Source organism: Cervus canadensis, chromosome 5, assembly GCF_019320065.1.
Source record: "Cervus canadensis isolate Bull #8, Minnesota chromosome 5, ASM1932006v1, whole genome shotgun sequence".
Classification (NCBI taxonomy): domain Eukaryota; kingdom Metazoa; phylum Chordata; class Mammalia; order Artiodactyla; family Cervidae; genus Cervus; species Cervus canadensis.
The window spans coordinates 14,206,532-14,224,832 of NC_057390.1; the positions used below are offsets into that span (position 1 = coordinate 14,206,532).

Below are 18,301 nucleotides of genomic sequence, written 5' to 3' on the forward strand. Positions count from 1 at the left end.
AGGGACCGAATGTAGGTCTCCTGCACTGCAGGCAGATTCTTTACCATCTGAGCCATCAGAGAAATTGAATTGTGTGAGTACTTCTAGTAAATCACCAAACCTGGGGGTAAACGTGGAGATCTTCCACTCTTGGAGAGTTTAAGATAAATAATAAAGTACAGTGCCTGCCCTCATAAATTTGTATTCTAGTTCAGCTGGATCAGACATTTAAATATCAATATAAGATAACTGATTACAGATGAATGCTAGCATTAATTCTGAAGGCGTTCACATAAAGTTGAGATAAATGCAAGCAGGTATCCTTGGAGCAAGCTGGACCAAAGAATAATTATTTAGGCAAAGCAGGGAGGAATGGAGCCAAGGGGACATAATTCCAACTAACATAATTTCACTGATGAAGAAATTAAATGGAGGAACTCAGGTATCCTTGCAAAAATATGTTGTAAGAATATGTGTTGGAGAAGACTTGAGAGTCCCTTAGGACTGCGAGGAGATCAAACCAGCCAATCTTAAAGGAAATCAATCCTGAATATTCATTGGAAGGACTGTTGCTGCAGGTGAAGCTCCAAAACTTTGGCCACCTGATGCGAAGAGCTGACTCATTAGAAAAGATCTGGACGTTGGGAAAGTTTGAAGGCAGCAGGAGAAGGGGATGACAGAGGACGAAATAGTTGGATGCCATTACCAACTCAATGCACATGAGTTTGGGCAAGTTCTGGGAGATGGTGAAGGGCAGGGAAGCCTGGTGTGCTACAGTCCATGGGGTGGCAAAGAGTGGGACACAACTAAGCGCCTGAACAACAACAAATACTAGAATATAGGAATTGAGGACTTCCCTGGTGGTCCAGCAGTTAAAGCATCTGCCTGCCAATGCAGGGAACATGGGTTCAGTCCCTGTTCTGGGAAGATTCCACATGCCTTGGGCAGCTAAGCCTCTGTGCCACAACTACTGAAACCCTCGCACCACAGCTAGGGAACAGCCCCTGCTTGCTGTGACTAGAAAAAGCCTATGCACAGCACCAAAGACCCATTGCAGCCAAAAATAAATAAGTAAATAATTTTACAAACAGTATAGGAATCAAGCTTATCTGATAAGATGAGAAGAATCTCAAGGATAATGAAGAATTTCTGAAACTACAATAGAAACCACTCTGGGAAACAGACAACTTCTTTTATGTGCCCTAACATTCGTCCAGTGCTAACAATTCCCATTGGTCTCCTTTTCATGTATGTCAGAGTAAATGCCTTGCCCGTCATAAACATAGAAATGTAACATATTTACATACCCAAGTATTTTCTTTAGAGTGATGACTGAATATACCTTCTGTAATTTGAACTGCCATTCTACCGCATTCATTTAATATCCTGTGCTAACTGACTCTGCTCTGCCTCCATAGCCTCACAGCTTTAAAAACTGAGCTGAGGAAATTAGGTAACAAATTATACTGTTAAACCTACTACTATTTCAAAACCATGAGCTCATCCACACTTTCCCTAGCAACAAATCCTCTGCAAACAAGAGAATCTCAAACTGGTGCCTCAGTGTTGTTTTGGTTTGTTTGTTTTCAAATTTTGAGCCAACATCTCCTGAGCAATAAATTTCACATAAAAATTCAGAATTCTGGTCTCTCTTTAAATGTTTTAAAACTTTGCCAACAGAGGCACACAGATCTGAAAGGCAAAGAGCTGGAGCCGAGCAACAGCTGTCACATCTAATAAGGCAATGCTACTCTTTAATTTCTCAAAATATTTTTAAGAATTTATTTATTTTTCAAAATCTTTATTATTCACATCATATACACATTTTTGAATTCCACATCCACACATGGAATTTATATATATATGTCTGACCACTGTTGCTACTTGCTATTGAAGTTTTTTAGCCATGTATTGGACTGTAAACTTGCTCTTATTCCCTACTGTGTCCTGGCACCTTCCTCATCACCTGGCAGGTTGTCTGTGTTTAATATGTTTGTTGAACAAATGAATGAATAAATATATGTCACAATGTGGGGAAATGATTAATTGTCCATAACTATGTTTTGGCAACCCACTCCAATATGCTTGCCTGGAAAATCCCATGGACGGAGGAGCCTGGTAGGCTACAGTCCATGGGGTCACAAGGAGTCAGACATGACTGAGTGATTTTACTTTCTTTCTTTCATGTTTTTGCCTATAAACATAGCTATAGGATAAAAATTCCCTAATTGTTTCTCTACTCTTGCCATTCCTTATCTCCAGCCGTGTTTAATGTTTCTCTCTTACATTTTCTGCCTTTTTCAAAATCAGTTATCTCTTCTCTTGGTTCTAGGTGCACCACTTCATTTTACTTTTTTTTTTATTATGAATTGAAAAGAAATCCTTAATAAGTGTCATAGGTCCCTACTTTAAATAATTCAGCATCATTCAAACTGAAGGTTGGGGAATTTCTTAGAAGGAGATTTACAATATATATACTAAAAAAACAACTATTAAGTGGTAATCTCTTTCTAAATAAATTAATGGGTTAAAGTGATAAAGTGACCAAATGTCCTGGATTAGTTCGCACAGTACTCAGATCCTCCTTTTTGTCCTGGTGAAACTGGCCCAGATTCCCTTCAAGATTAAGTGTCCTGCAAGTTCTTGCCATTTGAAAATGGGGAAGTTGTCACACGATAGAGTAAATGGCTGAGAAGGTTAGTATCTTCCGTCCAGGATGATTATAAAGCCAGGGTAATAGCTAAGTGGGCTTCCCAGGTGGTCAGTGGTGAAGAATCTGCCTGCCAATGCAGGAGGCCTGGGTTCAATCCCTGAGTCAGGAAGATCCCCTGGAGAAGCAAATGGCAATCCATTCCAGTATTCTTACCTGGGAAATCCCAGGGACAGAGGAGACTGGTGGACTACAGCCCAAGGGGTCACAAAGAGTCAGACATGACTTAGCAACTAAACAGCATCAGCAATATCCAGGCATTATTTTTCTTGAGACAAGTTTTAAAAGATATTAATTCAGAAAATGGATATGACTGGGATATAATTCCAAGAGGCAGAAGATGTGGACTGAGATTATTGAAAATTCAGATCCCAGTAGAGTATAAATTCTGGAATGGCATTGTACATGTAACAGACAGAAACAAAATTTACTGAGCCTTCTTACATTGCAGGTATTATGCAGGAGGTTTTAGATGTATTCTTTTATTTTATAATTTAATTCTTATTCTACCCATTTTACAGATGAGTTAAAGGACTTGATCCATATCATACAACCAATAAGTGACAGAACCAAAACACCAACCTGTCTTTCTCTCAAGCCCATATTTTTACCAAACCAAAAAAAAAAAAAAAAAAGGAAAGGTATAGAAAAGCAGTCAATGTTAAGAACAACTGGATAGCAGAGATCTAGCAAGTGGGAGTCAAGAGGCCAAAAACCCAATACCTGGAGGCTCAGGAATGAACGATCACTCTTGTTCCAGGGGCTAGTGACATATTTATTTCAAGATTAATAAAATATAAACAGTCTTTATAAAAACGTTTTTCTTTGGAGGCCTAGATTTTAAACTTAAAACCCTAAAGTAGCATGTGTCATTAATTAATATGTGATGTTGGGCAACTAACAGGCTGTTAGGAGCCTCAAATTCCTTATTTTGAAAATGGAGGCAATAAGGCTTAAAATAGTGGTGATTGACTACAACAATCAAGTTAACCTGCTTAGCCTAGAATATGGGTTCAATAAATGTTAGCTAGTAGTAGTAGTCATCATCATTATTACTGTTGTTGTCATCTCCTTAAACTTAAGTATGTTACTGTACGTCATGATTGAAACTAGGAATGTTTTGATGACTCAGCAAAATGGCTGGGAAATGCTTTCCTTGATGAGCAATCCATCTTAAGCTCTAATCTGAAATCGAGGTAAAAGGAAATTCTACATACAATCACTGTGGTAGATTACTTGCAAAGATGGCCACAATAATTCCTTTCATCCATACATGTACACTTCTTCGCAATGTGACTTTGCTACTACTCCATTGAGATGTGGAATTTATTTTCCCATCTCTTCCATTGAGGTTGGCCATATGACTTGCTTTGATAATAGAATGCAGCAGAAATTACATTATGCAACTTTGAAATTTAGGCTTAAAGAGGATTTACTTCTTCCTTTCATGCTCTCTTGGAAGCCAGACGCTATATAAAGAAGCATGGTGGGACTTCCCAGGTGGTGTAGTGAATAAGAAACTGCCTGCCAATGCAGGCGACATGGGTTCAGTCCCTGGTCGGGAAGATTTCACATGCGGTGGAAGCCCACAAAACTACTGAGCCCGCATTCTAGGGCCTATGAGCCGCAACTACTAAGCCTGTGTGCCTAGAGCCTGTGGTTGGCAACAAAAGAAGCCACTACAATGAGAAGCTCACTTTGAAATGAAGAGTAGCCCCCTCTCACTTCAACTAGAGAAAGACCATGCAAAGCAAGGAAAATCCAGTGTAGCCAAAATAAATAAATTAATTAAAAAATAAATAAATTAATTAAAAGTTACAAAGAAAAAAAGAGAGATATGGAATATTCTGCAGGCGATACATGCCCCAGCCAATGGCCACCACCAGCATCTGGACATGTGAATGAAGATAGCTACGCCATCCAGCCCCAGTCAAGCCTGTAGTAGATTACTGCATTCATATATATGAACCCAGGCAAGGCCAGCAAAAGAACCACCCTGCCAAACTCAGTCCAAGTTGCTGACTTACAGAACTGTGAGTAAATAAATGGTTATCTTAAGTCAGTAAGTTTTGGAGTGGTTAATTACACAGCAACAGAAAGTGAAGGTTGCTCAGTCATGTCAGTCTCTTTGCAACCCCATAGACTATACAGTCCATGGAATTCTCCAGGCAAGAATACTGGAGTGGGTAATCATTTCCTTCTCCAGGGGATCTTCCCAACCCAGGGATTGGACCCAGGTCTCCCACATTGCAGGTGGATTCTTTACCAGCTGAGCTACCAGGGAAGCCCATAGCAACAGATATCTACAACAATTACCATATTTGAATTGTTTTTCAAAATATTAATATTTATTAAATGAGTACCATAAGCAAGGCATCAGGCTAGGTGCAGAAAGTGAACCAAAATGTGTAAAGTTTGGCCACTGCCTTGCATTTATAAACTATATCAGGAGGTAATAAAGTATTTAAATAACACAAACTATACATTAGAAGAACCACAGGGTAACACAACCATATTGTTATAAGAATTAAAAAAAATAATTTCTGCTGGAAGTAGTAAGGGGAGGATTTATCAAGAAGATAACATTAGAGCCTTAGCCTTGAAGGATTTTGATGGTGGAAGTAGGAGGAAAATCAATTCTAAAAGAAATAAAAATGACCTGAGGATAACTGTGGTCCTGGGAAAGAGCAAAGAGTGCTCAGAAACTTGTCAGTATTTTATTTTACTTGGATTATAATATATGTATAGATGTGGGAGAACTCCTTCAACAAATACCCAGCTGCAACTTCATTCCAGGCACTTGCTACTACTCTGTTATGTAACAGGTATGGAAGTTGAACTACAGACGTGGAGGCCGGCCGAGCCACTAGTACAAGAAGGTGGCGGAACAGGGATTTGAATGCAAGTAGTCTGACTCCAGAACCACTCTACTATTGTGCCGTGTCTTGGCTAAGTTAAGAAGTTAGTTACTTAGGGGGAAAAAAAAAAAATTGGCACCAAACTAAATACCCTTCAACAGTTGCAGTGAAAACAAATACACTAAAGCTATACAAACCAACAAGAAGGAATCTCAAATACTTAATATTTATTTATATTTTTGGCTGTGCTGGGTCTTTATTGCTGTGCATGGGCATTCTCTAGTTGCGGCAAGTGGGAACAAGCCTTCCTGTGGTGCGCATTCTTCTCCTTGTGGTGGCTTCTCTTGTTGCAGAGCACAGGCTCTAGGCACACAGGCTTCAGTAATTGTGGTCCAAGGGCTCTAGAGCACAGACTCAGTAGATATGGGATCGTCCTGGATCCGGGATTGAACCTGTGCCCCCTGCATTGGCAGGCGAATTCTCAGCCACTGTACCACCAGGGAAGTCCTCAAACACTTAATATTGAACAGAAAAATCAAATTAAGAAGAATATGTGCAACACGATTACATCTGTATTAGGTAAAAGCCAGGCAACTACATAACATGTTTATACATGTTAATGTTTACATGAAACTAAAATGAAAAGGAGAAAAACGATGAGTACAAAATTCAGCATACCCCCTTACCCATCATGCACTGCACGTTCCTGGGGAACCTGGTGCTAAACCATTCGCAGACAACCTGCTTCTGGGTCGGGGTTTCATACATAGCAGAACAGCTCCCTTGCTTCAATCTATTGAAAGTCAGCCCTCGACACAAGGGTTTGTAAAAAGTGAAGAGATTTTTTTTTTTTTTACTTTTTTTTTTAGAGGAAAAGAATTCTTTTCTTTTTTAAGAAACATTTTTTTAAACAAAATTTTTAAAAAAGAAAGAAAATAAACAAAATTCAGATAAGTTCTCTGGCATTCCAGTGGTTAAGACTCCATGCTTCCACTGCAAGGGGCACAGGTTTGATTTCTGACCAAGGAGTTAAGATCCCAAAGGTCATATGGCATTAAAAAAACCACAAAACCCAAAATTCAGATTAGTGTCTTCCTCTGGAGGGAAGAAAAGAGATTGAAATTAGGGAGGGGAATCACAGAGTGATTCAAAGAACAGGTTACATTAGTTTTTCTTAAAATAGAAGCTGTTTATTTTTTCTTTAAATAATATATATGTTATACAGTCATTTCTCTGTTCCCCAATACCAAAAGCCAGGCATGCTCAAGTCTATTACATAAAATGACATAGTATTTGTTTATTAATATAATATAATCACATTCTTGTGTTGTTGGAAGAGGGTGTTTGCTATGATCAGTATGTTCTCTTGGTATGTTCTCTTGGTAAAACTCTGTTAGCCTTTGTCCTGCTTCACGTTGTACTCCAAGGCCAAACTTGCCTGTTGCTCCAGGTATCTCTTGACTTCCTACTCTTGCATGCCAGCCCCCTATGAAGAAAAGGACATCTTTTTTTTTGGTGTTAGTGCTAGAAGGTCCTGTAGGTCTTCATAGAACCATTCAACTTTAGCTTCTTCAGCGTTAGTGGTTGGGGGCATAGACTTGGATTACTGTGATATTGAATGGTTTGTCTCGGAAATGAACCGAGATCATTCTGTCATTTTTCAGACTGCAATCAAGTACTGCATTTTGGATTTCTTTGTTGACTATGATGACTATGGCTATGATTATTTCTTCTAAGGGATTCTTGCCCACAATAGTAGATATAATGGTCATTTGAATTAAATTCTCCCATTCCTGTCCATTTTGGTTCATTGATTCCTAAAATGTCAGTATTCACTCTTGCCATCTCCTGTTTGACCACTTCCAATTTACCTTGATTCATGGACCTAACATTCCAGGTTCCTATGCAGAAGCACTGATACTTTTGAACTGTGGTGCTGGAGAAGACTCTTGAAAGTCCCTTGGATAGCATGGAGATCAAACCAGTCAATCCTAAAGGAAATCAACCCTGAATATTCACTGGAACAACTGATGTTGAATGTGAAACTCCAATACTTTGGCCACCTGATGTGAAGAGCTGACTCATTGGAAAAGACCCTGATGCTGGGAAAGACTGAAGGAAGGAGGAGAAAGGGAGGACAGAGGATGAGATGGTTGGATGGCATCACCCACTCAATGGACATGAGTTTGAGCAAACTCTAGGAGATGGTGGAGGACAGGGGAGCCTGGCGATCTGCAGTCCATGGGGTTGCATAGAGTCAGACACGACTGAATGACTGAACAACTCACATTCTACCATATACTTGAAATAATCTCTAGATCACTTACAACACCTAATACAACATAATTATTATGTAAATAGTGGCAGGCCATGTGGCAAATTCAAATTTTGCTTTCTGGAACTTTCTGATTTTTCAAATATTTTCCACCTGCTATTGGTTGCATTTGGATGCAGAACAACGGATATATCATATATTACATGATAAATGCATAAATCAATTTTCACACAACAGAACACCACAGGGTTCAAAAGAGAGACTTCAGGAATTGAATTAATCAGATGTGAAAGAGAGAGGGCATTTCAGAATGAGGAACTGGCAGAGGCACAGAGGCAGGAAAAGGGGTGGGGAGTAGTAAGAGGAAAACAGGGAGTAGGTCATTTTTGCAATAGCCTATATTTGCAAGAGTGTAGTGGTGCACAAAAGTTAGGTAAAGATGTGGCCAGAATGTGGAGTTTCTTGGAAGCATTTGTAAACCTTTAACTGTAAATGATGAAGTCTTTATATCAATCAGGATTCCTTAGTTTGGGACAACAAGAAACAACTACGGCTAACCCAAGTAAAAAGAGAAAGAGAAGAGACAAAAAGAAAAAAAAATAGGGTGATCGATGGAGAGAGAAAAAGAGAGACAAGGGGAAGGAGAAAGGGAGTGTGAGAAAGAAAAGAGAAAAACAGAGAAACAGATTCAACAGTTTTGAGATAGGTTATCAGGTAAGTGACCAGCCCAGGAACCTGGTAGTTCTGAGCATCTCAATGATATGAACTGATAGAGCAGCTCTTCAGAGCACTCAGTTCTTAACTTACTTCCTATCTCAGTGTATCTCCATGCAAGATTCCAGTTTCTAGGACAGTATGGGTAACCTGGCTCTTCCCTAGTGTTTCCCCTCTGTGACCTAGGAGGCAAGGTTCTGTGCTTGCAGCTCAGGATAATACTAGCAGCAGAGGTCATTCTCCAAAGGAAGGGACGTCCAGCAGATTTTGAAAAACAGAAAAAAACAAAAGTCCAGTCCGGATTCCTGAGGAAGTATGGAATGACTACTATGCAAAACCTAAAAATTTCCTTATTGAAATTAATTCTTCAGATTAGATATCTAGTTAAGTTCATTTCAGTCGCTTAGTCATGTATGATTCTTTGCGACCCCATGGATTGCAGCACGCCAGGCCTCCCTGTCCATCACCAACTCCCGGAGCTTACTCAAACTCATGCCCATTGAGTCGGTGATGCCATCCAACCATCTCATCCTCTGTCGTCCTCTTCTCCTCCCGCCTTCCATCTTTCCCAGCACCAGTGTCTTTTCAAATCAGTCAGCTCTCTGCATCAGGTGGCCAAAGTATTGGAGTTTCATCATCAGCTTCAGCATCAGTCCTTCTAATGAACACCCAGTACTGATCTCCTTTAGGATGGACTGGTTGGATCTCCTTGCAGTCCAAGGGACTCTCAAGAGTCTTCTTCAACACCACAGTTCAAAAGCATCAATTCTTCGGCGCTCAGCTTTCTTTATAGTCCAACTCTCACATCCATACATGATTACTGGAAAAACCATAGCTTTGACTAGAGGGACCTGTGTTGACAAAGTAATGTCTCTGATTTTTAATATGCTGTCTGAAAGTGAAAGTGAAAGTGAAGTCGCTCAGTTATGTCCAACTCTTTGCAACTCCATGAACTGTAGCCTACTAGGCTCCTCCGTCCATGGGATTTTCCAGGCAAGAGTACTGGAATGGGTTGCCATTTCCTTCTCCAGGGGATCTTCCCGACCCAGGGATCGAACCCGGGTCTCCCGCATTGTAGGCAGACGTTTTTACTGTCTCAGCCACCCGGGAAGCCCAATATGCTGTCTAGGTTGGTCATCAATACGTACCAAATTAATTAAATCTCTCAAATCGATTATTTCATCCCAATGAACTAACATTTTCGTTTTCAGTGATCTGATGTTTTGAGTGTCCCTAGAGGAAAACAATAGAATGGGAAAGACTAGATATCTCTTCAAGATAATTAGAGATACCAAGGGAGCATTTCACGCAAATATGGGCTCAATAAAAGACAGAAATGGTAGGGACCTAACAGAAGCAGAAGATATTAAGAAGAGGTGGCAAGAATACACAGAAGAACTGTACAAAAAAGATCTTCATTACACAGATAATCACGATGATGTGATCACTCACCTAGAGCCAGACATCCTGGAATCTGAAGTCAAGTGGGCCTTAGGAAGCATCACTGTGAACAAAGCCAGTGGAGGTGATGGAATTCCAGTTGAACTATTTCAAATCCTAAAAGAGGATGCTGTGAAAGTGGTGCACTCAATATGCCAGCAAATTTGGAAAGCTCAGCATGGCCAGAGGACTGGAAAAGGTCATTTTTCATTCTAATCTCAAAGAAAGGCAATGCCAAAGAATGCTCAAACTACCACACAATCTACCACACAAACTACCACTCATCTCACATGCTAGTAAAGTAATGCCCCAAATTCTCCAAGCCAGGCTTCAGCAATATGTGAACAGTGAACTTCCAGATGTTCAAGCTGGATTTAGAAAAGGCAGAGGAACCAGAGATCAAATTGCCAACAAATGCTGGATCATCAAAAGAGCAAGAGAGTTTCAGAAAAACATCTATTTCTGCTTTATTGACTATGCTAAAGCCTTTGACTGTGTGGATCACAATAAACTGTGGAAAATTCTTCAATAGATGGGAATAGCAGACCACCTGACCTGCCTCTTGAGAAACCTGTATACAGGTCAAGAAGCAACAGTTAGAACTGGACATGGAACAACAGACTGGTTCCAAATAGGAAAAGGAGTACATCAAGGCTGTATATTGTCACCCTGCTTATTTAACTTATATGTAGACTACATCATGAGAAACACTGGGCTGGAAGAAGCACAAGCTGGAATCAAGGTTGCCGGGAGAAATATCAATAACCTCAGATATGCAGATGACACCACCTTATGGCAGAAAGTGAAAAAGAACTAAAGAGCCTCTTGATGAAAGTGAAAGAGGAGAGTGAAAAAGTTGGCTTAAAGCTCAACATTCAGAAAACTAAGATCATGGCATCGAGTCTCATCATTTCATGGCAAATAGATGGAGAAACAGTGGAAACAGTGGCTGACTTTATTTTTCTGGGCTCCAAAATCACTGCAGATGGTGATTGCAGCCATGAAATTAAAAGATGCTTACTCCTTGGAAGGAAACTTATGACCAACCTAGACAGCATATTAAAAAGCAGAAACATTACTTTGTCAACAAAGGTCTGTCTAGTAAGGCTATGGTTTTTCCAGGGTTCATGTATGGATGTGAGAATTGGACTATAAAGAAAGCTGAGCACAGAAGAATTGATGCTTTTGAACTGTGGTGTTGGAGAAGACTCTTGGACCGCAAGGAGATCCAACCAGTCCAGCCTAAAGGAGATCAGTCCTGAGTGTTCATTGGTAGGACTGATTTTGAAGCTGAAATTCCAATACTTTGGCCACCTGAAGCGAAGAGCTGACTCATTGGAAAAGACCGATGCTGGGAAAGATTGAGGGCAGGAGGAGAAGGGGAGGACAGAGGATTAGATGGTTGAATGGCATCACCGACTCATGGACATGGGTTTGGGTGGACTCAGGGAGTTGGTGATGGACAAGGAGGCCTGGTGTGCTGCGGTTCATGGGGTCGCTAAGAGTCTGACACGGCTGAGCGACTGGACTGAACTGAACTGAACCTCAATCTTCTCAGATAATAATTGCTGGATTGGACCCATTACTTTTGCGGTGAAACTGGGATCAACCATTCCTTGTGGAAGACTGGCAGAAAATGCTGAAAGAAATATAAGAAAACGATGACATCGCAAGTCCTGCGAACTAGCCGAGGGACCCCAAGCTGCAGCGGTCCCTTTCTTGAGTTGACGGTCTAGGTGCCCTGATTTCGAGCTGCCAGGGTCGGCGAAATCGATTGAGCTACGGGTCCCTAATGGCTAAGTAGGCCGAACTGCACACTGGGAAGTGTAGTTCCGCGGGGGAACGGACGGAATGGCGAGCGGCGCACACGCGCACAAGGAGCTCAGGGCAACAAAGACGGCGACGTGCGCGCACGCGCCGGAGAAAGAGTCGGAAGGGTTGCGCTTGCGCTCCCGGCCGCCGCTCTGAGCTACCGAGCCGCCGAGAGGACAGAGAGAGGGAGGGGCAGGAGCCACCGACCGGCGGAGGAGGAGAAGGGTTGTGCTCCTGGACGAGCAAGGAGAAAGGGGCGGGGCCGGCGAGCAGCGCGCGGAGGTGCACAGCTCCTGGGACCGAGGGGCGCGCGAGGGTCTGTGGCCCTTGCCGTCCCAGTGGCCGCCGCCGTCGCTTGGCCGCCGTCGGTCTGCGGGAGGCGGGTTATGGCGGCGGCGGCAGTGGGAGCTGTGAATGAATTCTCCGGGTGGACGAGGGAAGAAGAAAGGCTCCGGCGGCCCCAGCAGCCCGGTGCCTCCCAGGCCTCCGCCCCCCTGCCTGGCCCGCTCCCGTCCCGCCCCCAAGCCGGCCCCTCCGCCCCAATCGCCGCATAAGCGAAACCTGTACTACTTCTCTTACCCGCTGTTCGTAGGCTTCGCGCTGCTGCGTCTGGTCGCCTTCCACCTGGGGCTCCTCTTCGTGTGGCTCTGCCAGCGCTTCTCCCGCGCCCTCATGGCCGCCAAGAGGAGCTCCGGGGCCGCGCCGGCCTCGGCCTCACCCCCGGCACCGGTGCCAGGCGGGGAGGCCGAGCGCGTCCGAGCGTTCCACAAACAGGCCTTCGAGTACATCTCCGTCGCCCTGCGCATCGATGAGGACGAGAAAGGTAAGTGGGGAGTTGGCGGGAGGGGGCGGCGGCGCCGGGAAGAAAGCGGTGGGGTCTTCGAGGGAGGGCAACACCTGCGTCCTTTTCCTGCCAGAGCCAGCGGGCACCCCCGGAACTGATCTGCCCTGCGAGCCTGCTTGCTCGGGGTTAGACCTTCACCTTCATCCAGTTGAAAACCTCTCCCTTTTCAGGCACCCTAGCCGCCGACTTTGTTTCAGATACTAGCCTACACCTACATTTCTGCATGACCCGAGTCCCTGTGAGACATCTAGACGTGCTGCTGACAGTTGTCCTAGAGTGACCACACAGATCCTTTCTAGCGTTGTAAACAGTGAGTGGCTTGCTCTGAGCCAGGTTTCCAAAAGGTTTTGATATCGAAGAAGCTGTTCCTTGTTACAGGCTTTTAGTGAAAGCAGAGTACTGTGGTGTCAGAAAAAGAACAAATGGTTACTTAATTTTGAAAGGAACAGCTGCATATGATTACAGCTGAATTTGCACTATTTTTTAAGTTTCATAACAGTTATTTTTGTCAGTATAATGACTTTTAAGTATTTTCAATAAAATTCTGTGTTAGTATAAAACTTTTGCTAATGGTTGATTTGATCTCATCTAAATGAATATTCCAAATATTCCATTCAGAATTTCTAAATTGAAATATTGAGTGAATAGGATTAGTGTATACATACTATTTTACAGTAAAATGTGAAGATTTCCGTTTCTGGATGAAAGCAAGGGTACCACAGTCTTCAGATTTCTTTTAAACTAACATTCTTTTTTTTTTTTTTAGTCTTTTTATATGCCGGGCACTATTTTCTTGGCTTTGCATGTGTAATCTGTTTAATCCTCACCACTACCCCCTGAGGTGAAGATACTGTTAGTTTCAGTATTTTACAGATGAACAAACTGAGGTTCAGAAGGTGAAGCAGGTCGTTTGAAATCTATGCTGATTGCTAATGAAAAATTTTTGTGGAAGATAATAAATGAAAGTATAACATTTTGAAAATCCCTCCTCTCATCCCTAACTCCAGTTTGCTGAGATCTTTTGCCTCTAACTCCTCATTTGCATTCATTAGTATTAAAAAAAAGCAATCTACAGTTCATTTGTAGTGTTTCCAGTGCTGACTCCACAAACTTACAGATTTTCTGTTTCGTTGAAATCTATTTCCTTTGTGGGGCCTTGGACTGGGAAGTAGGATATGAGGAAGGAGGCCGGTATTCATGGGTTTGGAGTGAAAGGACAGAGAGGAGGTTTCAGAAAGTTGAATAAAGGAGGCACATTTAAGAAAAGAATACTGTGTGTTTTTGGAGGGAAATTTTTTATTAACTACTTTATTCCCACCTCTAAGGAAGATCCAAGATCACTTAGGAGGATGAAGAAGCATATACCATTATCCCTTTCTAGAGAAGCACTGTTTTATTGCACTATTTTATTATAATAGAGTCCTCTGAAGTTTACTAATCTAGGTCAAAAGTTGCATAGAGGGATAAATTTGAGGGTAGATCATTTGTTGTATTTGAAAAGAGAATGCCAGTACAACACAAGGAAATTTTGTTAACACTGAGTGATGGGAGTTGGGAGGTAGCAAAAGAGATCAACGAATACTTAGGCTTTAAAAGAAGGTCCTAGACTCTTAAAGAGAAATCAGTTCCATGTGAGGGGTAAGTGATGGAAGTGGAATTCAGACCTTGGGTTTCATGCTGGTGATTTATCTTTGGGCATCACATATATGCCTCTATTATATTTAAGTCCTCTTAAAATATTTAAATATTTTCAGCAATCTATGTACCACATATTTCACTCTCTTTCAACAATAATGTTTCTATTTGAAAGTTTTGCTTTATTTATATTTTCGTTTCTAAAGTGGACATCAGAATAGGCAGTGATAACTCTTTAGTTTGAGTTCTACAACTGCTGCATTATATTCCAAAGGAAATTGGTTCAAACTGAAGCAAATTAGTTATATTCATTTTCCTTTGAAAGTGAAGTAAAACTGAGTTTACATTGTTGTGGTTCTCTTTTATCTCAGATTTTCCCTTGAGCATATTGAAATTTTTTATATTTTAACCTCAATTCCATAGATGCAAGAGTTCACATTTGAGGTCTGTTTGCCTCTCCGGCATCCGTGACAATACAGAACTTAATTCCAGGAGAATTTCATTCTCTCTCTTTCCTCCTGCATCAAAATATATATGAACAAATAGAAATGAATTGAATAGATAGTCTTCACAAGTTTCCTGACTCTCTGGTTAGCCCCTGAATCATTAAGGAGCTAGTAATGTCCTGCATTCCCTTTCCCTTGATAACTTGACTTAGTTTATAAATATACCGAAAGCCACTTTAGTCCAGCAGGTGAAGTGGGCTATTTCAGACTGTCATGATGTTAGGTAATTGACACATTTGGTGCCTTTAAATAATAAAGGCCAAATTAAATCTTATTGTAACAAAGTAATATGTAAATGTTATTTATGTGGTGACTATTTTGAATTTTATTTTTTTATGGCATACTTAACTGTGATGCTGAACTTTCATAAAGGCCTAGGTTATCTAAAACTATGCTATTTTGATTAGAAAGGAATAGCACAGCAAATTCTATTCACCTAATAAAAGATTATGTGAAGTTTGTTCATTAAAGCATTTATTGAATATCAGTTAATTTGCTCAGCTCTGCATTCTAGTTGTTAACTTGAGAGAAAATTACTTCCTCTCCAGTGAGATGTGTTAAGACGTTTCTTGTGTGATTAATAAATGTGTGTATTCTTTAAAAAATGTGTGTATTCTTTCATATATATTATGTATCCTTCATTTTTTCCCAAGAAGTTAAATGATTTGTGGATATTTTATTTATTGTTGAACATCTTTGGAAAACTGATAACCTATGATGTCCACTGTATATCTGGAGAAACTGGAATTTAAAGAGTGAACGCACAGTAGTAGAATTAGGAGCAGAGTTGAGGTGAACAGATTCATAATTTCATACTTTTATTTTATTCTAAGCAGGTTCTCTATTGTGTAATTCCAAGGCCCCCTTGGAATACTTGGGGAAGAAAAGGAGGTTGTAATAGTGGTCCTTTGGATTAACCAGAACATGAACTAACATGCTTTGCATGGCTTCTGCAGGTAGACAGGTAGACACGCTTGCAATCTCCTGAGTAGTACTGATGCTCTAGGTGTGGTTCAATTACCTCAGATATGTAGGACCTGACAGATAGCAAGGGCCCAGTGTGTTTTATGAGAGAGAGAGAGAGTCAGTTTGTCAAGATAAGACAGGGCTGCATGCCGCATCTGTCAACAAGGATAGAATTATCTAAATAAAATCCTTTTCTGTTTATTTCTAGTCAGTTTATATTTAAAAGAGGTTTTTTTTTTTTAACTACTGTATAATTTTATAATTTCATATAGCCCAACACTGTTCTTTATTTAAAACACACACAAAATACTTGCTTATCCACATCTATTTTCAGAAGGTGAAGCTAGAGAGTAGAAATCAGAAGTATCAGAGCTAGAGATCTGGTATATTTTCTTTTACTTTGAAAGGATTGATTTCAGGCAATTTTTTTGTGCCTAATTTCTGCTTTAAATGATTAGAACAAGGAAAGAATTATTCTGGTGGATTGACATTCTGAAAATATCATACTTTTCCCAGAGAATAACATTACTTTTTATTAAATATGCAATAAACATTTCATATTTCTTTGGAAGAATAGGGAGTGACATTTGCACTAAAGACCAAAAAGCAGCCATTCTTAGGAACTTCCTCCCTTGTTCTGTTTTTAGGGGTTTTTTTTTAATGATAGTTTATATCCTTCCTCATGTAAAATACAGTTCACCCTGTAAAACTCACCTGGTAACTAGATTCCTAAGATTATTGTTACTCATCCTGATGACAGTTGTCAGTAAATAAGTATTAAATTACCAAAGAAGGATCTTTCCTAACCCTTCTTGCCTTTTTTCCACTAGCTTATTCTCTGTGCTCTACCCAATAATAGTTGGATTTTTCAATCTAGCAAAGTATAGATTCTCTGTTTTTCTACTAATTTTCCTCTCTCTTGACCTATATAATAGCAGTGAAGGTATTAATAAGCTGACCTAGCTTTTTTTTTTTTACTCTTGCTTTGTGAATTAACAACTGCTCATTCTCGATACCCTGTAGAATAAAACATCTTTGAGCACACTCAAACTCAGCAATTTGTTCTGGTAAACGAGGAAAGAAAAATGTCAAAATTGAGGTTTTCTTGGGACTAATAAATGTTTTACAGCCATATAGATATAGCATCGACAGATTATGCTTATTCACATTTTCCTGCTCTTTTGCAGATATTTTATGCTGAAGTGGAGATATTTTGTGCTTAACTGTTGTTGTTCTTAAGTGATTATGCCAGTGCCTTTCAGTGAACGATCACTAGAACACACACCTGTGGCTTACAAAGTGGGACGTATTACTTATTGTAGCCAAGAGAACACACACCGTGGGGAACCATCCCTTATCTCAGGAAAAGGCAACTAGAAAGAATGTACAGAATTTGGGCTTGTACTCAGTGATTTTTGAGGAGGAGTTACAGAAGCAAGGTTTTGCTCTGGATTGGATGCTTTCAGGAATTGTGGATCATTCTGTAATCAAGTTTTTAAAATTTGATACAGAAGGGGAGACTAGAGTGAGGATGAAGCTCTGGTTGGTTGAGAGGCACTCATTAGCCCAAAGAGAAGAATATTTGATATTTCTTGGGCAGTGTTCATGTTTTGTGTGTTTTTAGACATGATTGCAAAGTAGTTTTGTTTTTGTCTTCATTCATCATGATTACAGAGTGGACCTGTCTGATATTCTATGAAATTGTTTATATTCAGTATAACACCAAGGCACAGTTGTAATGTCAGATCATTTCCTTGTTACACTAAGGCTTAGTTGATGGTACTAGCTCCTGAATGTCAGGGGCTGCTTTTCGTTGTCTCAGCTTTGAGGGTCTAATTTCATCCTTTTTAAATTGCGGTGCCTCTTACCCAAATTGACATTTGAATTCTAACTGTACAGGATCCTGGGCAAGTTACTGTTACACTGAGATAATGTTTGTGAAATACTCAGTACTTGTGCATAGTAGATCCTCAGAAAATAGGAGCTACTTTTATTATTAATTTTACAGTTCTTTTAAGGTTACAGCCTCTAGAGGTTATGCTTGAACATTGTTAAACCTTGATATCTAGTTTTTATTATCCTCCTTTTAGGAAACAGCAGTCTAAATGTGATTTGGGGAAGAAGGAAAATTATCTAAAGAGTGATATAAAAATATATTTGTTAATTATGACTCTTAGTTCAGAAAAAACAAATGGAAGTCTCTTCTTAGCCTCACTTAGTATCCTAGCTTTTTATTACAAAAGAGATAAAATGAATTTTTTGTTCTTATGTATGTACTCATAGATGAATGCATACTTTTTTTAGGATTGCTTGATTGATTTTTGGTTATGCTGGATCTTCATTGTTGCATGGGCTTTTCTCTAAGTGTGGCCAGTGGGGGCTACTCTCTAGTTGTGGTGCATGGGCTTTTCTCATTGTGGTGACTTCTCTTGTTGCAAAGCACAGGCTCTAGGGAGCTCCGGCTTCAGTAGTTGGAGCACATGGGCTCAGTATTTGTGTCTCCCAGGCTCTAAAGCACAGGCTCAATTTGCGGTACAGAGGTTTAGTTGCTCCAAGGCATGT

At 40.5% G+C, this 18,301-nt stretch overlaps 1 protein-coding gene across 4 annotated transcripts in view; it reads left to right on the forward strand.

Moving 5' to 3' along the window:
- Positions 1-11,878: 11,878 nt before the first annotated feature.
- Positions 11,879-18,301, forward strand: part of SPAST (spastin) — a 51,817-nt gene continuing 45,394 nt past the window's right edge. For all 4 annotated transcript variants that reach the window (XM_043468262.1, XM_043468264.1, XM_043468263.1 and 1 more), the window contains exon 1: positions 11,879-12,611. In XM_043468262.1, coding sequence (XP_043324197.1) covers positions 12,203-12,611 — 409 coding nt within the window. In that variant the 5' untranslated portion in view covers positions 11,879-12,202. The remainder of the gene's footprint in view (positions 12,612-18,301) is intronic.